The 17,813-nt window shown below is 48.7% G+C and overlaps 1 protein-coding gene across 2 annotated transcripts; it reads right to left on the reverse strand.

The window, feature by feature from the left end:
• Nucleotides 1-1,302: 1,302 nt before the first annotated feature.
• On the reverse strand, nt 1,303-13,317 carry LOC140455268 (uncharacterized). Of its 2 annotated transcripts, XM_072550007.1 has the most exons (3): nt 13,232-13,317; nt 8,255-8,451; nt 1,303-8,087 (listed from the first exon to the last, which is right to left on the reverse strand). In XM_072550007.1, exon 3 carries the CDS (start codon nt 7,986-7,988, stop codon nt 7,179-7,181), a length of 810 nt encoding a protein of 269 aa, XP_072406108.1. In that variant the 5' UTR covers nt 7,989-8,087; nt 8,255-8,451; nt 13,232-13,317; the 3' UTR covers nt 1,303-7,178. The 2 variants fall into 2 exon arrangements, with proteins under 2 accessions (XP_072406108.1, XP_072406107.1); XM_072550006.1 differs by having other exon boundaries at nt 1,303-8,451.
• Nucleotides 13,318-17,813: the final 4,496 nt, after the last annotated feature.

The raw sequence follows: 17,813 nt of genomic DNA on the forward strand, positions 1-17,813 counted from the left end.
AGAGAGATGTGTTTGGTGAAGATGGACTAATGGATTACTACAGGAGTCAGTGCTAACCCCAAGAGTTTTCAACATTTATACAAATGTCGAGTGAACAACCAGGTCTCACAAGGTGATCTTTGTTGATGATATCTGTTGGTCACACAAGCTCCATTCATCTGCAGCTGGACTCGACCTTCCATGGTGATGTGACCAAGTTGGCTGATGACTGCAGCGCATGGCTGTTCACACACAGTCCCTCAAAAATAATACCCATAATGGCAATGCCAAAAACTAATTTGTATCAAAATGGCTGGTCAGACACTAAAGTATGATCCCAATTCAATGTACTTGGGTCACACGGTAGCTCAGTGGTTAGCACCTCTGCCTCCCAGTACCAGGGACCTGGGTTTGATTCCAGCCACAGACAGTGACTGTCTGTGTGGAGTTTGCATTTTCTCCCTGTGTCTGCATGGGTTTTCTCCCACAGTCCAAAGTTGTGCAGGTTATATAGATTGGCCATGGCAAATTTAAGGTTATTCATGTGGTATGCTGTTCAGAAGGTAGGTGTGGACTCAATGGGCTGAATGGCCTGCGTTCACACTGTAGGGATTCTAATCTACTTGGAACTGAGGAAATGTCCTTGTCTTGAAACCTTAACTCTGCTGCCCTGTGTACAGACATTGCCAGACCCTGCAGATTTTATCCAGCACTTTCTGTTTCAAGATTATATTATCCCTTCCCTCAGACGGTCTCCTGAGGTTTGCTGAGCAAAGTTTGGCTGCCAGATTTCCCACAACAGTGACTTCAAAAGACATTTCATGAGAAACACAGGATTCTGGAGAAACTCAGCAGGTCTGGCAGCATCTGTGAGGAGAGAAACCAAGTTAATGTTTTGAGTCTGATGTGCTTCTTCTTCAGAATGGAAGGGGGCTGGTAAATGGTGGTTTTTATATTTTTGAGGTGGAGGAGGGTCAAAAGGAACAGATGCTGTGGAGGCCACTGCAAGGATAAAGCTAGTGTTAATAACTTTGTGAAGGAGAAGTGGTGATATTAGACTGGTGTAAGTTCAGGTGTGGAAAGGTGAAAATACCTTTAAAAGGGCCTTTGGATGCCTTGTGCACATGAGAGTTGAGACATAAATGCTAGTCTTTGATCTACTGGAAATATAACAGACCCTGTAAACTGGGAATGATATCAATCCCATTGCTGGAGCAGTATCTCAGCCCAGAGTGGCACTGACCAATGCACTATCTACAGGACTCTCACTGTAGGCTCCTGGGAGTTTCACTGAAAAGGAACACAGCTCGCTGACAAATCAGGTTGGTTTGGTTAACAGGAGAAAAAGTGAATTTAATGAGAGATAAAAACATTTACAGAAGATTGATAAAGCAGCAAACAACCTCACAATAGTTAAAATAGACCAAACTTTGAATCAACTAAAATTACAAGGTTTTCCCAAAACAGGAAATTAATTTTGGAAGGGGCACACCATTTTTACATTGAGTTCTGACAGGCTGGGGGAGCCTGTATAGTCTCATCCCTACTCCCTCACCATACACAGGAGAACACAAATGTTACACATGGTATTTGTGAAATGCCCATCACCAGAACAGGATCGATTAGTTTGAATAAAGCATGGTTTCGAAAAAAGATGACGTCAGACGGTCCTGAAGGGACACTTCAAGAAAAATCAACATTCCAAATGTAAACATTTAAACGACGGTGAAGTCAGAGTGATGATGTACACCAGCCGGTAGCTCCCACCATTAAATGGAAGGCCTGACCCATCCCATTGGACACTGTGTGCTCTGTCTCCAAGCAAACCAGGGCATGGACATAACCACAAAGGACAAGTTGATAGTCAGGCACAACAGCCCCATCCACATCCCACTGCCTGGACTTGTTAATGACTAAAGAGCAGACCAGAGGATCTGTCCATAATCTCCGTGATGGTGGAGCAGTAATGTCATTATACCAGGAATCCAGACCCCCAGCTCAAGGTTCGGGAGGCATTGGTTTGAATTCAAAGAACTTTTAAATTAAAAACTAACCATTGCTGATTGTCATAAAAATCATCTGGCTCACCAATATCCTTTAGGGAAGGAAATCTGCTGTCCTTCCTTCGCTTGACCTACATGTGACTCTGGACAATTTTCTAAGGAGGGTTCCTGTCAGTCACTCCGTTGTATCGACCCCGGAGAAACTCTAACTCAGAAATGAGACAGGACGCAAACAAGGCACTAGAAAGGACAGCAGGAATCTCAGCCCTGCCTCTGCCAAGTCTCCCTTCTACTAACACAGTCAGAGACGTACAGCACGGAAACAGACCCTTCAGTCCAACTTGTCCATGCTGACCAAATATCCTAACCTAATCTTGTCCCATTTGCCAGCACTTGGCCCATATCCCTCTGAAGCCTTCCTGTTCATATACCCATCCAGCTGCCTTTTAAATATTGGAATTGTACCAGCCTTCACCACCTCCTCTGGCAGCTCACAACCATCTGGGAGCTTGTGCCAAAGTTGGGAGAACGGTCTCAAAAACTATTCCAGCAAAAGTTGGACAGAGTCATAATCACGGAATTGCACCTCAGACAACACCATCACCGTCCCTGGGAGAGAGTGCTGGCCGGAGAGCGGGAAGGGTGTGGTGGATGAGGAGCTTCATTATCCATCACCAAGAGCAGCTCAGCAGGTCTGTTACTGACCAAGCTGGTCAGGTCCACAGGGACACAGCTGCTCAGTGGGATCTGCAGCAAACAGGGGGGGCTAAAGGGATATATCTACTTCACATTGCTCTCACCAATCCAACGAGCAGGCACATTTGTCAGTGACAATATTGGTCTGAGCAGCAGTCATGTGTGAGATGAAGTCCTTCCTTCCCACTGAGGACACCCTTCACGATGTTGAGTGGCAGTATCACTGTGCTGAATGAGACAGGCTGGGACCAGATTACCTATGGAGGGCTGTGGGCCATCAGCAACAGAGCTGTATTTGAGCACAATCAGGATTGTCACATTCCCCATTCTCCCATCACACTCAGGAGATTAACCCTGCTTCAACAAAGGGTGTAAGGAGAGCAAACCTTCAGCAACATCAAGCAGACCGAACAATGAAGGGTCCCCCTAATGAAGCTACAGCACACAATTTCCTGCCATGAAAAACAGCAGAGGAAACATGCAATAGTCCCAGGAAGCAATCCCGCAGCTATCATATCAGACCGAAGGCCTACAGTCCTGCCACATCCCGTGGTCATGGTGGGGGACAATTAAACAACTCACTGGAGCTGCAGGCTCCCTAGCGTCAATGACAGAGAACCCCAGTACATCAGTGCTTAAGGCAAGGCTGAAGCCTCTGGACCCATCTTCAGCCAGAACTGGTGAATGGATGCTACATCTCAACCCACACTTGAGGGCTGCAGTAGCACCGACACCAGTCTCTTACCAACTCAATTCACTCCAGGTCACATCAAGATAAAAGTGAAAACCTGAATAATGCAAAAGCCCTGGGTCCTGTCAACATTCCAGCCATGGTACTGAAGAGTTGAGCAACAGAGCTAGCTCTAACCCCTGCACCAGGTCCATGCAGGACAGAACAACCTGTTCAATTGATACACTACCTTGGAGCTGCAACATCCACTCCATTCCCCACTGACACCCAGTAGCAGCCGTGTGGACCATCTACAAGATGCACTGCAGAAAGTCACCAAGGCTCCCACGATAACACTTTCCAAACATGTGACTTTGATCACTGAGAAGGATGAGCAAAAGATGCATGGGAACATCATCTTCTGAGACATTTACAATCCTGACCTGGAACTATACTGTTGTTCCTTCATGGCCCTGGGTCAAAATCCTCAAACTCTCTTCCCAACACAGAGTATTCTTGCACCTGAAGGACTGCAGCAGTTTAAGATGACAGCTCACCAGGACAGTTAGGGACAGCAATAAATACCGTCCTTGATTAAACAAAGCTGGCCTGGCCGTTCACATTTCACATCTATGAACAAATACAAATGAAATAACAACAAAGTAAGATGGGATTCTAATCCAACTGAAAGATGGTACACCTTACCCATTCACACTCAGGTAATACTAAACTCTCAGAGTACTCCAGTCTTTACAATCCTGGTCACCCTCGGCCGTTAATCTAGCTGCCAATTCAGATCGTCAAAAATTACTCTGAACTTTACTGGCACAAATAAAGCGTGTTTGTTGAACGTAAACAGTTACATTTGGTGAGAGTCACGAATCGATAAACTAGTTTTCATTTCTGCACAAACCCCTTTCCTTCAGTTGAGTTGGAGTGTGTTTGAATTCAGAGCTGTTTGCCCTTTGACCCTCCATTCAGCACAGTCCTCCTGTCCCCAGTGATCTGGGCTAACTGCTTCCTCATATTCACCTCCAGTGCCTTCTTCCAAAGATTGCCTTTACTTCCTTTATCCCGGTCAGTCTCCTTGTTTCTGACGTCCTGGAGATTTGAGTTTTGAGTGTACCTGGTGTACAACTGATCTTTCCACATTTCACCAGATCTGACATGACCACATCACACTCTCCTGGACCTGCTTCCTCTGCTCTAAAACTGCTCATTACTCCCCAACCATCCTAAAGATAAAAGGTAACCTGCTGCTTCCCCTCGCCAAATACAACAGTGTCCTTGTGAAGGTTGCGTTCAGCTGTACAGAGCTCTGTTTAGACCCCATTCAGAGAGCTGTGTTCAGTTGCCCCTCAACAAGGAGGATAATAACCTGACAGGGAAAGCATTATAGATTCCCCAGAAATGTTCCTTATGTTAAAAGGGTTTAATTATGAGGTTGGGCTGATATACTGAGTTTACATTCATTTGACATTCGAAACATAAGAGGTAACCTAATTGAGCTGTTAAAGTTAGTATGATAGAGGAGGTGGAGATAAACCATTCCTCTGCTCGGAGAGTGCAGGATGAGGGGGAGCAGCATTAAAATTAGAGCGAGCTTGTCCAAGGGTAATGTCAGAAAACATTTCTTTCACAAAAGGGGACTGGAAATCTGGAACTCTTTTCCCACAAACATTCTGGGAACTGGGAGTCAGTGAAAGATTTATTTATTAAGCGATGAAGAGATAAAGAGCCAAAATAGGTTTGTCGAGTTAAGATCGAGATTAGTTGTGATCTCAGTGAGTGCGGTAACAGGCTGAATGGACAATGCCCTGAATTCCGATCGATTGTTCTCTCTCTGCTCTCAGCTCCATCAGTTAGTCAGTGCCATCCCTTTCAGATTCCAGTTGCAATTCTCACCCCATGCCATCTCTGTTAGAAAGATCACCCTTATCCCTAACTATAATAACATGCCACATTAATCCATCTGCTGTTAAAATCCTTGTCATTGCTTCTTGTTGTTTCTAAACTAGACCATTCCAAGGTCCTTCTGTGCAGCTTGCCATCGGCCATCCTCCATAAACTTCAGGTCAGCTAAAACTCTGTACAAACTAGCATCTGTGCTCACTGGCCGACACTGGCTCTCAATCCCCTGTGGTTCCAATTACAAATGCTAAAACTCAAGTATAAATCACTTCATGGCCTCACTATCTCAGACACTTATAGTCCTATTTTTCTCCAAGTTCTCTGGAAACGTTATGTTCTGGCCAATAATACATTCCTACACATCCTCTCCCAACCAATAACTGCTAAGTTCAATGTTTTACAATTCCCTCCTTAATCCTCCCTGAATCTTTCTCTCTCCTTGACCCCCCCCCCTTTCTGTGTCTTGGTGTTACTTTGCTTCATTGCCTCTCGATGAAACATTTTGGGGAAGGTTTACTATCTCAACATGCTCTACAAACGCAGGCGGATTCCCTCCAGTTCTCAGCGAGACTACAGACTGGCGACATCGATTACCTTGAGGGGCCATTCAGTATATGTAAACCCAGAAAGTGAACAATGTGAGACATATCCTGCCCCTTTCCCTGATTTCCCAGTTGGTATGGCTGCTGTGGAACAGGATTCCTGACTTGATTCTCTCCCTCCATACACCAGAGATGCTAAAGTTAAATGAATTTGAGTCACAGATGTACAGCACGGAAACAGACCCTTTGGCCAACTAGTCCCTGCCAGACATTCTAAATTCATCTAGTCTGATTTGGCTGCATTTGGCCCATATCCCTCTAAATCTTTCCCATTCATGTTCCTAATTACTCCCGCTGGAACGTTACCCATCCCAGATGGTTCTTCTGGTAGATCAGAAGCTGAACTGTTTGTAACAACTGAGTATCTCACTTTCCTCTTGGCCAGATGGAGACTCAGTGAGTGACTCCTACCTGATTCTACACTGAGCAGATGCTGACTTTATGCTGGAGCTTGTGTATTGCCGGTTAAAATTTAAATCAGGATTTTGACACAATCAGACTCTTGTTGGGAGCGTTTTGAGAGACATATCGCCAGGACAGACAATGCTGTGAAATAACAGTTCTCCTGTGTAAGCACTAGAGGCTAAACAACAGACAACTCTCTGTTCAGCAGAAACAAGTGATCTGGCCCCAAGTTCGTGTCGAGTTGTCAGTGTGTGCCAAAGAACGGAGCAGTGGGTAAAACAATTCTGGTACACATCACACTGGGAGGATTTGTCCCCATGTGGATTTGGTGTTGGTCCCAAAGTGTCAGTGCTTCATTGCAGAAATAACACAAGTAAGTGTTCTCCCCATGTGAGTGTTCAAATGGATCAGGAGATACACTGTCCTTTCAAACCTCACACCTGAACGGTTCCCCACCGATACACATCCTCTGGTGCTTCAGGAGATCACAGGATTGGGTGAAAACTGCCTCACGAACATAGATACGGAAGGCCTTCCCGCCTGTGTCAGTCGGCTGATGTCCCAGGAGATTTGAAGGCTTCAGCAGAATTCTGTTGTAAATCTCCCTCCCTTGACTGGATCCTCTGATGGACCAGGAACGTCGGCAAGTGACCTTTCGGACCCACATTTCACAAATAAATGGTTTCTCTCTGCTGTGGGTGTGCTAGTGATATCACAGGCCCTTGTTAAATGTCTCACACGTTAACAGTTCCCTCCTGGTCTGAATGTGGCTGTTTCACAAATATCCCTCAGTGACTGTGCAAAGGATCACACACCTCACAAGCGAATTGCAATGACTGTGAAGCTTTTGATGAACCATCTCACATTTAAACATCCGTTCCTCAGTGTAGATGCATCAGTGCTGCATGAGTGTTACTGAGTGTGAGAGGAGTCAGTTGCACACTTGACTTGGCCACCCATTGGGTGAGTGCGACGATGATCCAACATGCTCCATAACTGCTCAAAATCTTTATGACAGACCTCGCACGTGAATATTTTCTTCTCGCCTGTGTGAATGCGACGGTGACTTACCAAGCCTGACAACTGTGCAAAGCACTTATTACACACCTCACACTTGAACGGCTTCTCCCCGGTGTGAAGGCGTTGGTGTTCACGGAGCGTTGATGAGCGGGAGAATGATTTTTTGCACACCTCACACTTAAATGGTTTCTCCCCAGTGTGAATGCGTTGGTGTGCACGAAAATGAGATGAGCGAGAGAATGATTTGCCGCACACCTCACACTTGAATGGTTTCTCCCCAGTGTGAACACGTCGGTGTTGCACAAGTGCCGATGACTGTGTAAAGGCTTGGTCACACAACTCACACCTGAAGGGGCTCTCTCCGGTGTGAATACTCTGGTGTATCAGGAGCCTCGTCGATGTTGGGAAAGCTTTATCACAAACTTCACATTTGAAGGGTTTCTCTCCCGTGTGGATTGTCCGATGGACCAGGAGATTGGACAACTGGGTGAAGGCTTTGTCACAAATCTCGCAGCTGAACAGCTTCTCGCCCGTGTGAATGCGTCGATGCCTGTGGAGATGTGATGACTGAGAGAATGATTTGTCGCACACCTCGCACGTGAATGGCTTCTCCCCTGTGTGGGTGCGCTGGTGGATCAGAAAATGAGATGAGCACGAGAACGATTTGTCACACAGTTCACACTTGAAAGGTTTCTCTTCCATGTAGCTGTCCTTGTTCACACAGTCATACAACGGGTGCAGCTTGGACGTCAAAGTCTGCGGAGCCAGGCGAACCCTCCTCACACCTGGACAACCTCTCACCTGTCGGAAAAAGAGTCAGTTCATGAAAGCTTGATGAATGGACGAAGCTCTGACCACACCTTGGAACAGAGCCAGAGTCTTCCAAGCCTCACCCTCACCCAACTGCCAACAGTTGAACCTTTGGAAAAGTTTGTTCTGAATTCTGATGGAAGACTAACGCCACTGACCAGTTTCAGATCTGATAAAATGCCAAAGCTCCCCTCATCGAACCGCTGTCCAGACGTTGGTCTCACTGCTGAACCTTCCCTGTGCTGACCAATGCTGCCTTTCCATAGTTGTGTAGTTATTCCTTCAGCAACATTCAGGATCTATCTGCGATTTCTAACCTCTGCTGTATTCATTGGTGTAGTACAGAGCGGTCCTTCTGTAAAAACAGGAAAAGATAACATGAATTCCTCTAACCTTCATCTCCTCCTTTACTGGTGACTAACTCCTCACTTGGAGACAGTTCTGCAGTGACTGCCAGTCTGCTATTCCCCAGAGGAATCTGAGTTTCCTTTTCCTCACTTGTTTGTCTCACACACACACACACACAGCAGAGCACCCAATAGTGACCAGCAGCCGACAACACAGTGATTTTATTTCCTCAGCGCAGCAGCCCATTCTCCGAACCCAGGGACAGGAGATGGAAGTCTTCAACATGCATCACAACATGGAACCTCAATCTTCAGATCAAACAAGCTCAGGAAAAACTATCACTTCCTTCCAGCTGATGTACAGCACAGAAACAGACCCTATGATTTAACTCGTCCATGCCATCCAGATCTCCTAAATTAATCTAGTCTGAACTGCCAGCATATGGCCTTTATCCCTCTGAATCCTTCCTATTCATAAACCCAGCTGAAACGTGTGCCGCTGGAAAAACACAGCAGGTAAGGCAGCATCCGAGGTGCAGGTGAATCTACATTTCAGACATAAGCCCTTCATCAGCCATGCAGGAGGGCAAAAGAGGTTGAGACATATAGAGGAGGGTGGGGTAGGGATAGGGCTGGGGGAAGGTAACTGGGAAGTTGATAGGTAGATGCAGATGAAGGGTGATGGTGATAGGTCGGAGGGGAGGGTGAGCAGATAGGTGGGAAAGAAGGATAGTTGAAGAGGGCATTGCTGAGTTAGATCTGAGATGAGGTGGAGGGAGTGGGGATGAGGAAACTGGTAAAGTCGATGTTGATACTGTGTGGATGAAGGGTCCCAAGGTGGAAGATGAGATGTTCTTCCTCCAGGCGTTGGAAGGTTAGGGTTTGGCAGTGGAGCAGGTCCAGGACTTGCATGTCCTTGGCGGAGTGGGAGGGGGAGTTGAAGTGGCCGGCCACAGGATGGTGGGGTTGTTTGCTGTGTGTGTCCACAGATATTCCCTGAAATGTTCTGCGAGTTGACATCCTGTCTCCCTCGTGTAGAGGAGACCACATCGAAAGCAACGGACACAGTAGATGAGGTGTTTGGATGTGCAGGAAAATCTCTGCTGGATGTGGAAGGATCCTTTGGGACCTTGGATGGAGGTGGGTTCAGCTTTTAAACATCTTGAGGCAGCAAGGGAAAGTGCCGGGAGGAATTTGAACAGTTCATCAATTTCATGAACACCTTCCACCCTGACCTCAAGTTCAACTGAATCATCTCAGACACCCACCCTTCCCTTCCTGGACCTCCATTTCTGGTGACCGATTCAATATGGACATCCAACTTCAAACCCACCGACCCCCACAGCTACCTGGACAACATCTCCTCCCACTCCCCCAATCCTTACTCCCATTTCCTCCGCCTCCACCGCACTGAGGGTTGGTGTGGACTTGTTGGGCCGAAGGGCCGGTTTCCACACTGTAAGTAATCTAATCTAATCTGCTCCCAGGAAGAGCAATTCCACTCCAGAACATCCCCAATGTCCTTGGCAGAGTGGGGGTGGGGGGGGAGTTAAAGGACTGCCACATGGTCAATAATGCCCTCCAGCACATCTCCTCAACTTCCCGCATCTCCGCCCTTGAACCCCACCCCTCCAACCGCACAAGGATAGAACCCCTCTGGTCCTCACCTTCCACCCCACCAACTTTCGGATACAACGCATCATCCTCCGCCGTTTCACGACCTACAATCACACCCCACCACCGTGGATATACTTCCCTCCCCACCCTTACTGGCATTCCACTGAGAACATACCCTCTGCAACTCCCTCCTTAGGTCTATGCACCTTACAAACCCACCCTCCGCTCCCAGTACCTCTCAATGTGGTCTCCTCTATATTGTGGAGACAGGAAGCCAACTTTGCGGAATGTTTCAGGCCACACCAAACAACCCCACCAGCCTGTGGCCGACCATGTCAACTCCCCCTCCCACTCCACCAAGGACATGCAAATTCTGGGCCTCCTCCATCACCAAACCCTTACCACCCGAGGCCTGGAGAAAGAACGTCAAACCCTTACCACCCGAGGCCTGGAGAAAGAACGTCTCACCTTCCACCTTACGACCCTCCAACCACATGGCATCGTTGATTTCACCAGTTTCCTCATCTCCCAAACCCAAACCTCCAACTCAGCACTACCTTCTTGAACTGTCCCATCTTCCTTCCCAGCTATCCGCTTCACCCTCTCCTCTGACCTCTCACCATCACCCCCCCATCTATATTTACCTATCACCTTCCCAGTTATCTTCCCCTCACCCCCATCCTCCTATTTATCTCTCAGCCCCCTTTTCCCCACCCCCACATTCCTGATGAAAGGATTTTGCCTAAAATGTCAATTCTCCTGCTCCTCAGATGCTGCCTGACCCGCTGTGCTTTTCCAGCACCACACTCAACTTTAGACTCCAGTGGAGTGACAGACAATGAACAAATTGAAACTGTTCAGGGATCTCAGCTGTAATTCTACCGAATCATGTTGACGATTGTGGACCACAGACAGGAAACTGGAAACACTTCCATGAATATCTCCATCCTTAACTATATTGAAGCCCAGCACCTGAGTGCAAGACACAGGCTAAACTATCAAGTGGATCATCCAATCTAACTCAGGAGCTAGAGCTGGAAAGAGAGAAAGAGAGAGAGAGAGAGAGAGAGAGAGCGCGCATGAGAAAAGGCGAGAGAGAGGGTGAGAGAGAAACAGTGCTCCAAAGTGTTCTTTCAGTCAGCTGCCAGGTAGAATGCAGGAGGGAGTACAGTCTATCGTTCAAGTGACTTATCCTATGGTAATCTAAAGGTCAGATGTAGAGGTGCCTGTGTCAGACTGGGTTGGACAAGGTCAAAAATCACACTTCAGATGTGAATATCCTTCTTCAGGTGTTAGTGAGAGAGGGAGACCTTAGACAGAATTTATAAATAAAAGATCACAGGGCCATACAACTGATGTGAATGAATTGAACTCACCTAAGATGGCTATGTGACAGTTTATAAATTCCTACTTTGGAAATCAAACCAGTCTGATTCCAGGTTAAGACACAGACTCCAAACAAGACCTTACATCTAAAATGCATTGTCTGACCAGAGAATGTCACCTCTTTTATTCTGATAAAGCCTTAAGGGATCTTGAGGCAGTGACTTGAAAGAAATTCCAGGATTTGCATCTTAATCAATTGAAGCGTGCACCTCCATTCTAACTGATTAAAGATTTATCGGGAGGGAGTCAGCCATTTTAGTTGTGTTCAATACATTTGCATCACTTGTATGACTCTTTGATCTTTTACTTATAAATTCTGTGTCTAAGGTCTCCCCCTCTCATTAACACCTAAAAGGAGAAGTGGGGCTCCAAAAGCCTGTGTTTTCAAACACATCTATTGCACTATAAGCTGGGTGTTAAGTTATTTCAAAAATTACACAAAGGTCGAGGAGGATTAATCCTGACATGACTGGGGAGCAATATTTGGAGACAGCTTCAGTGTTAGCAGTTAGATTTAGATTAGATTACTTACAGTGTAGAAACAGGCCCTTCGGCCCAACAAGTCCACACTGACCCGCCGAAGCACAGCCCACCCATACCCCTACATTTACCCCTTACCTAACACTATGGGCAATTTAGCATAGCCAATTCACCTGACCTGCACATCTTTGGGAGGAAACCGGAGCACCCGGAGGAAACCCACGCAGACACGGGGAGAATGTGCAAACTCCACATAGTCAATTGCCTGAAGCGGGAATTGAACCCGGGTGTCTGGCGCTGTGAGACAGCAGTGCTAACCACTGTGCCACCGTGACGGAACCTCTCTGGAACTTGAAGAAATCGCTTTTGATGGACAAAATTACAATTCATCAAAATAGGTGACATCAACCTAATGGAAGCCATGGGTGGCTTCAGCCTATTCCTGTTCAAACTGTGACGCTGCAGATAGCTGGACATAATTTTTACCATGACTGAACACCTTAAAGGGGAAAGATCTTTTCAACCAATTAGTTGAGTAGTTGCTGATTAGGTGTGGTTTAGTTATGTTTTTAGTTAGATTTGTTCGAATATGTCTTTGAAAGAAATGTGAAATCTTCTCGTGCACATGCTTTAAAGTGTTCACTGGGAATTCAACTCCCTTTGAAAGGTTATCGGTCTCTAGGGGATTGCTTCAATATCCCAATCAACATTACTACAACCCAAATTATCTGCTCATTGCTGTTTGTGTGCTCACTGGATGCCATCTTTCCTATTTTACAACAGGGACCACACTTCAAATGGAATGTGAAAATTAGCTGTTAATCTCTTTAGGACATCTAGTAGCCGTGAAAGGTTCTATGTGAATCCAGAAGTGATACAGAGATGGAGTGGTGGAAGGCCTCGAGGGATTTGAAACGGTAGACAACATCGAAATCTCAGCACCCACAGAGAACTCCCCATTCACAGAGTAACCAGCATACTCACAGCAACATCCCCAACAGTAGGAAACCAGTCAGAATACGAGATCACCCTGTACCTCCCAGATAATTACACCTCTGCTTCTCATATTCCGTAATGACTCAACAACAAAACCCAGCTTGTAAATCAGAAGGAAAATGCTTTCCTTTAACACACAGCTCCAGTTCAGCAAAAAGCACCGAGTAAACAGCTCCCTCAGCTGCATCTTCTCACACACCAATAAGGGACATTTCCATCTCTGACCTGTCCACAGGATAGTCAGACTGCCTGAACATTGGTGTGGATACTATAGGATACAATTTGTATAAAAGCTGCTCCTTCACTTACCAGCTCCTCACTCGGTTCTGAATCCCTGCAGGAAGTGAATAAACTCTGGAAGAGGAAGAGGAGAGAATAGGCAGAGTGGGTGGGCTCTCTGATTGATGTCTCTTTCGGCCAATCCAAATATTTCTGGAACAACTTGCGTTCCCTGAAGTTTGGGACATTGACCGGTGACGTGGTGCAGCAGACCAAGTGGGAATTTAAACTTATCACTGATCCATCTGAATAAAACCCCACTTACTGCAGCTGCTGAATCAGTTCCCCCGGGAAACATTGGCCAGAGATCTCTCCTGCGGGAATAACCTTCTCCGTCCACGGAAACTTGCAAACTGACATCATGAGTGTGGGGTTTCCAGAAGATCGGAATGACCTGATGAAGGAGCGTCGCTCCGAAAGCTAGTGCTTCCAATTAAACCTGTTGGACTATAACCTGGTGTTGTGTGATTTTTAACGTTGTACACCCCAGTCCAACACCGGCACCTCCAAATCATCACCTCAGCACCCAAAGTCGTGCTGATATGTAATGGGGGACTCAGCATATGGACAATAGGGGTGTCCTTCAGGAGGAGGGACAAACAAAAAATGCTGCAGAAACTCAACAGGTCTGGCAGCATTCATGGACAGAGAGAGATTAAATGTTTCAAAACTGGTTTGGTGGTGCTGGGGTGTACATAGTTTAAAAAAAATCACACAGAACCAGGTTATAGTGCAACAGGTTTATTTGAAAGCACAGCTCCGAAAGCTAGTGCTTCTAAATAAACCTGTTAGACTGTAACCTGGCATTGTGTGATTTTTTTAACTTTAAGATTTGGTTCGACTTCACCAGAACTCGTTCACCCTATCTGTGTTACCTCTCCAATTCCCTCTCTCCCTTCCATTCCCCTCTCTCTAACTACTACATTTCCCCCCCTCCCTCTCTCCCCCCCTACATTCCCCCCTTTCTCTCTCCATTCCCTCTCTCCCTCTCCATTCCCTCTCTCCCTCTCCATTCCCACTCCCACCCCTCTATTCCCCCCTCTCTCTCTCTCTCCTGCACCTTTTTCCCACTCCATTCCCCTGTCTTCCCACTCTTCCTCTATTCCCTCTCTCCCCCTCACATTCCTAGCGGGGACTGATGTCGGCAGTGATGGAGTTGGGTTTGGACCCAGTGTTGGACCTGGCATCATTGGGGTGTTACGAGGTTGGCCCAGTATGACTCCGGGAGGTGATGGTGGAGGGGAGATACCACCAAACTCTGGTGCCTCTCAAGGGACGTGAGCTGAATGCTTTGTGCTGGTGGAGGAGCCCAGCTCCAGGCCCATGATTGTGCACTTAATAAGAAGGAATATAAAGTTTAATTTATTTCTTTATTTTCTGCCTTTACATTCAATGTATTGATTTATTTTCTATGTTTTAAGATGGCACTGGAGCATGGCAGCATTATATAACACTTTTCACTGTATTTGTAACTAAATACAAATTACAATAAATAATCAAATTGAATTCCCACTCCCTGCCCCCCCATTCCCCTTTCCCCACCCCCAAACCCCCCTCCCTGCCCCTCACATTTCCCTCTCCCTCACATTCCCCCTCTCCCTGTTCCTTACATTCCTCTCTCCCTGCCCCTCACAATATCCTCTCCCTGCCCCTCACAATCCCCTCTCCCTGCCCCTCACAATTCCCTCTCCCTCACATTCCCCTTCTCCCTGCCCCTCACATTCACCCTCTCCCTGTCCCACACATTCACCCTCTCGCTGTCCCTCACATTCCCCATTCCCTGCCTCTCACATTACCACCCTCCCTGCCCCTCATATTCCCCTCTCCCTGCCCCTCACATTCCCCTCTCCCTCATATTCCCCTCTCCCCCACATTCCTCTCCCCTGTCATTTACATTCTCCTGTCCCTCACATTCCCACTCTGCCTCACATTCCCTTCTCCTTCACATTCCCCCTCTCCTTGTCGCTCACATTCCCCTCTCCCTGTCCCTCACATTCCCCTCTCCCTGCCTCTCACATTCCTCTCCCTCACATTCCCCTCTCCATGTCCCTCAAATTCACCCTCTCCCTTGCATTCCCCTCTCCCTGCCCTTCACATTCCCCTCTCGCTCACATTCCCCCTCTCCCTGCCTCTCACATTCCCCTCTCCCTCACATTCCCCCTCTCCTTGTCCCTCACATTCCCCTCTCCCTCCCATTCCCCTCTCCCTCCTATTTCCCTCTCCTTCACATTACCCCTCTCCCTGCAACTCACATTCCCCCTCTCTCTGCCTCTTAGATTCCCCTCTCCCTGTCCCTCAAATACCCCCTCTCCCTTTCCGTCACATTCCCCTCTCCCTGTCCCTCACATTCCCCTCTCCCTCACATTCCTCTCTCCCTGTCCCTCACAATCCCCCTCTCCCTGTCCCTCACATTCCCCTCTCCCTGTCCCTCACATTCCCCTTTCCCTCCCATTCCCCCTCTCCCTGCAACTCACATTCCCCTCTCCCTGCCTCTCACATTCCTCTCTCTCACATTCCCCTCTCCCTGTCCCTCAAATTCTCCCTCTCCCTTGCATTCCCCTCTCCCTGCCCTTCACATTCCCCTCTCGCTCACATTCCCCCTCTCCCTGCCTCTCACATTCCCCTCTCCCTCACATTCCCCCTCTCCTTGTCCCTCACATTCCCCTCTCCCTCCCATTCCCCTCTCCCTCCTATTCCCCTCTCCTTCACATTACCCCTCTCCCTGCCTCTTAGATTCCCCTCTCCCTGCCCCTCAAATACCCCCTCTCCCTTTCCGTCACATTCCCCTCTCCCTGTCCCTCACATTCCCCTCTCCCTCACATTCCTCTCTCCCTGTCCCTCACAATCCCCCTCTCCCTGTCCCTCACATTCCCCTCTACCTGCCCCACACATTCGCCTCTCCCTCACATTCCCCTCTCCCTGTCCCTCGCATTCCCCTATCCCTGTTTCTCACATTCCCCAATCCCTCACATTCCCCTCTCCCTGTTCCTCACATTCCCCCTTTCCCTGTCCTTCACATTCTCCTCTCCCTATCCCTCACATTCCCCCTCTCCCTGTCTCTCACATTCCCCTCTCCCTCACATTCCCCCCTCCCTCACATTCCCCCAGCTCCCTGCCGCTCACATTCCTCCATCTCCCTGCTCCTTACATTCCCCTCTCCCTGTCCCTCACATTCCCTGCTCTCTGTCCCTCACATTCTCCTCTCCCTGTCCCTCGCATTACCCTTTCTCCCAGTCCCTTGCATACCCCCTCTCCCTGTCCCTCATATTCCCCCTCTCCCTGCCACTTCCATTCCCCCTCTCCTCTCCCTCACATTCCCCCTCTCCTCTCCCTCACATTCCCCTCTCCCTGCCCCTCACATTCCTCCTCTCCCTCCCATTCCCCTCTCCCTTCCCCCCACATTCCCTTCTCCCTGCCTCTCACATTCCCCCCCTCCCTGCCCCTCACATTTCCCTCTCCCTCCCATTCCCCCTCTCCCTGTCCCTTACATTCCCCTCTCCCTGCCCCTCACAATCCCCGCTCCCTCACATCCCCCCTCTCCCTGCCCCTCACATTCACCCTCTCGCTGTCCCTCACATTCCCCACTCCCTGCCTCTCACATTCACACCTCCCTGCCCCACATTCCCCTCTCCCTGCCCCTCACATTCCCCTCTCCCTCACATTCCTCCCTCCCTGTCACTTACATTCCCCTCTCCCTCACATTCCCCCTCTCCTTGTCTCTCACATTCCCCTCTCCCTGCCTCTCACATTCCTCTCTCCCTCACATTCCCCTCTCCCTGTCCCTCACATTCCCCCTCTCCCTGCAACTCACATTCCCCCTCTCCCTGTCCCTGATATTCCCCCTCTCCTCTCCCTCACATTCCCCCTCTCCTCTCCCTCACATTCCCCTCTCCCTGCCCCTCACATTTCCCTCTCCCTCACATTCCTTCCTCCCTCCCTGTTACTTACATTCCCCTCTCCCTCCCATTCCCCCTCTCCTTGTCTCTCACATTTCCCTCTCCCTGTCCCTCACATTCCCCTCTCCCTCCCATTCCCCTCTCCTTCACATTCCTCCTCTCCCTGCAACTCACATTCCTCTCTCCCTCACATTCCCCTCTCCCTGTCCCTCAAATTCCCCCTCTCCCTTACATTCCCCTCTCCCTCACATTCCCCCTCTCCTTGTCCCTCACATTCCCCTCTCCCTCCCATTCCCTCTCCCTCCCATTCCCCCTCTCCCTGTCCCTTACATTCCCCTCTCCCTGCCCCTCACAATCCCCTCTCCCTCACATCCCCCCCTCTCCCTGCCCCTCACATTCACCCTCTCGCTGTCCCTCACATTCCCCACTCCCTGCCTCTCACATTACCCCCCTCCCTGCCCCTCACATTCCCCCCTCCCTGCCCCACATTCCCCTCTCCCTGCCCCTCATATTCCCCTCTCCCTGCCCCTCACATTCCCCTCTCCCTGCCCCTCACATTTCCCTCTCCCTCACATTCCTTCCTCCCTCCCTGTTACTTACATTGCCCTCTCCCTCCCATTCCCCCTCTCGTCTCTCACATTCCCCTCTCCCTGTCCCTCCCATTCCCCTCTCCTTCACATTCCTCCTCTCCCTGCAACTCACATTCCTCTCTCCTT

This window comes from Chiloscyllium punctatum, chromosome 30 (genome assembly GCF_047496795.1).
Source record: "Chiloscyllium punctatum isolate Juve2018m chromosome 30, sChiPun1.3, whole genome shotgun sequence".
Classification (NCBI taxonomy): domain Eukaryota; kingdom Metazoa; phylum Chordata; class Chondrichthyes; order Orectolobiformes; family Hemiscylliidae; genus Chiloscyllium; species Chiloscyllium punctatum.

Excerpts from the sequence above, each read along its gene's own strand:
- LOC140455268 (XM_072550007.1), bottom strand. The coding sequence starts at position 7,988 with ATGGAAGAGAAACCTTTCAAGTGTGAACTGTGTGACAAATCGTTCTCG.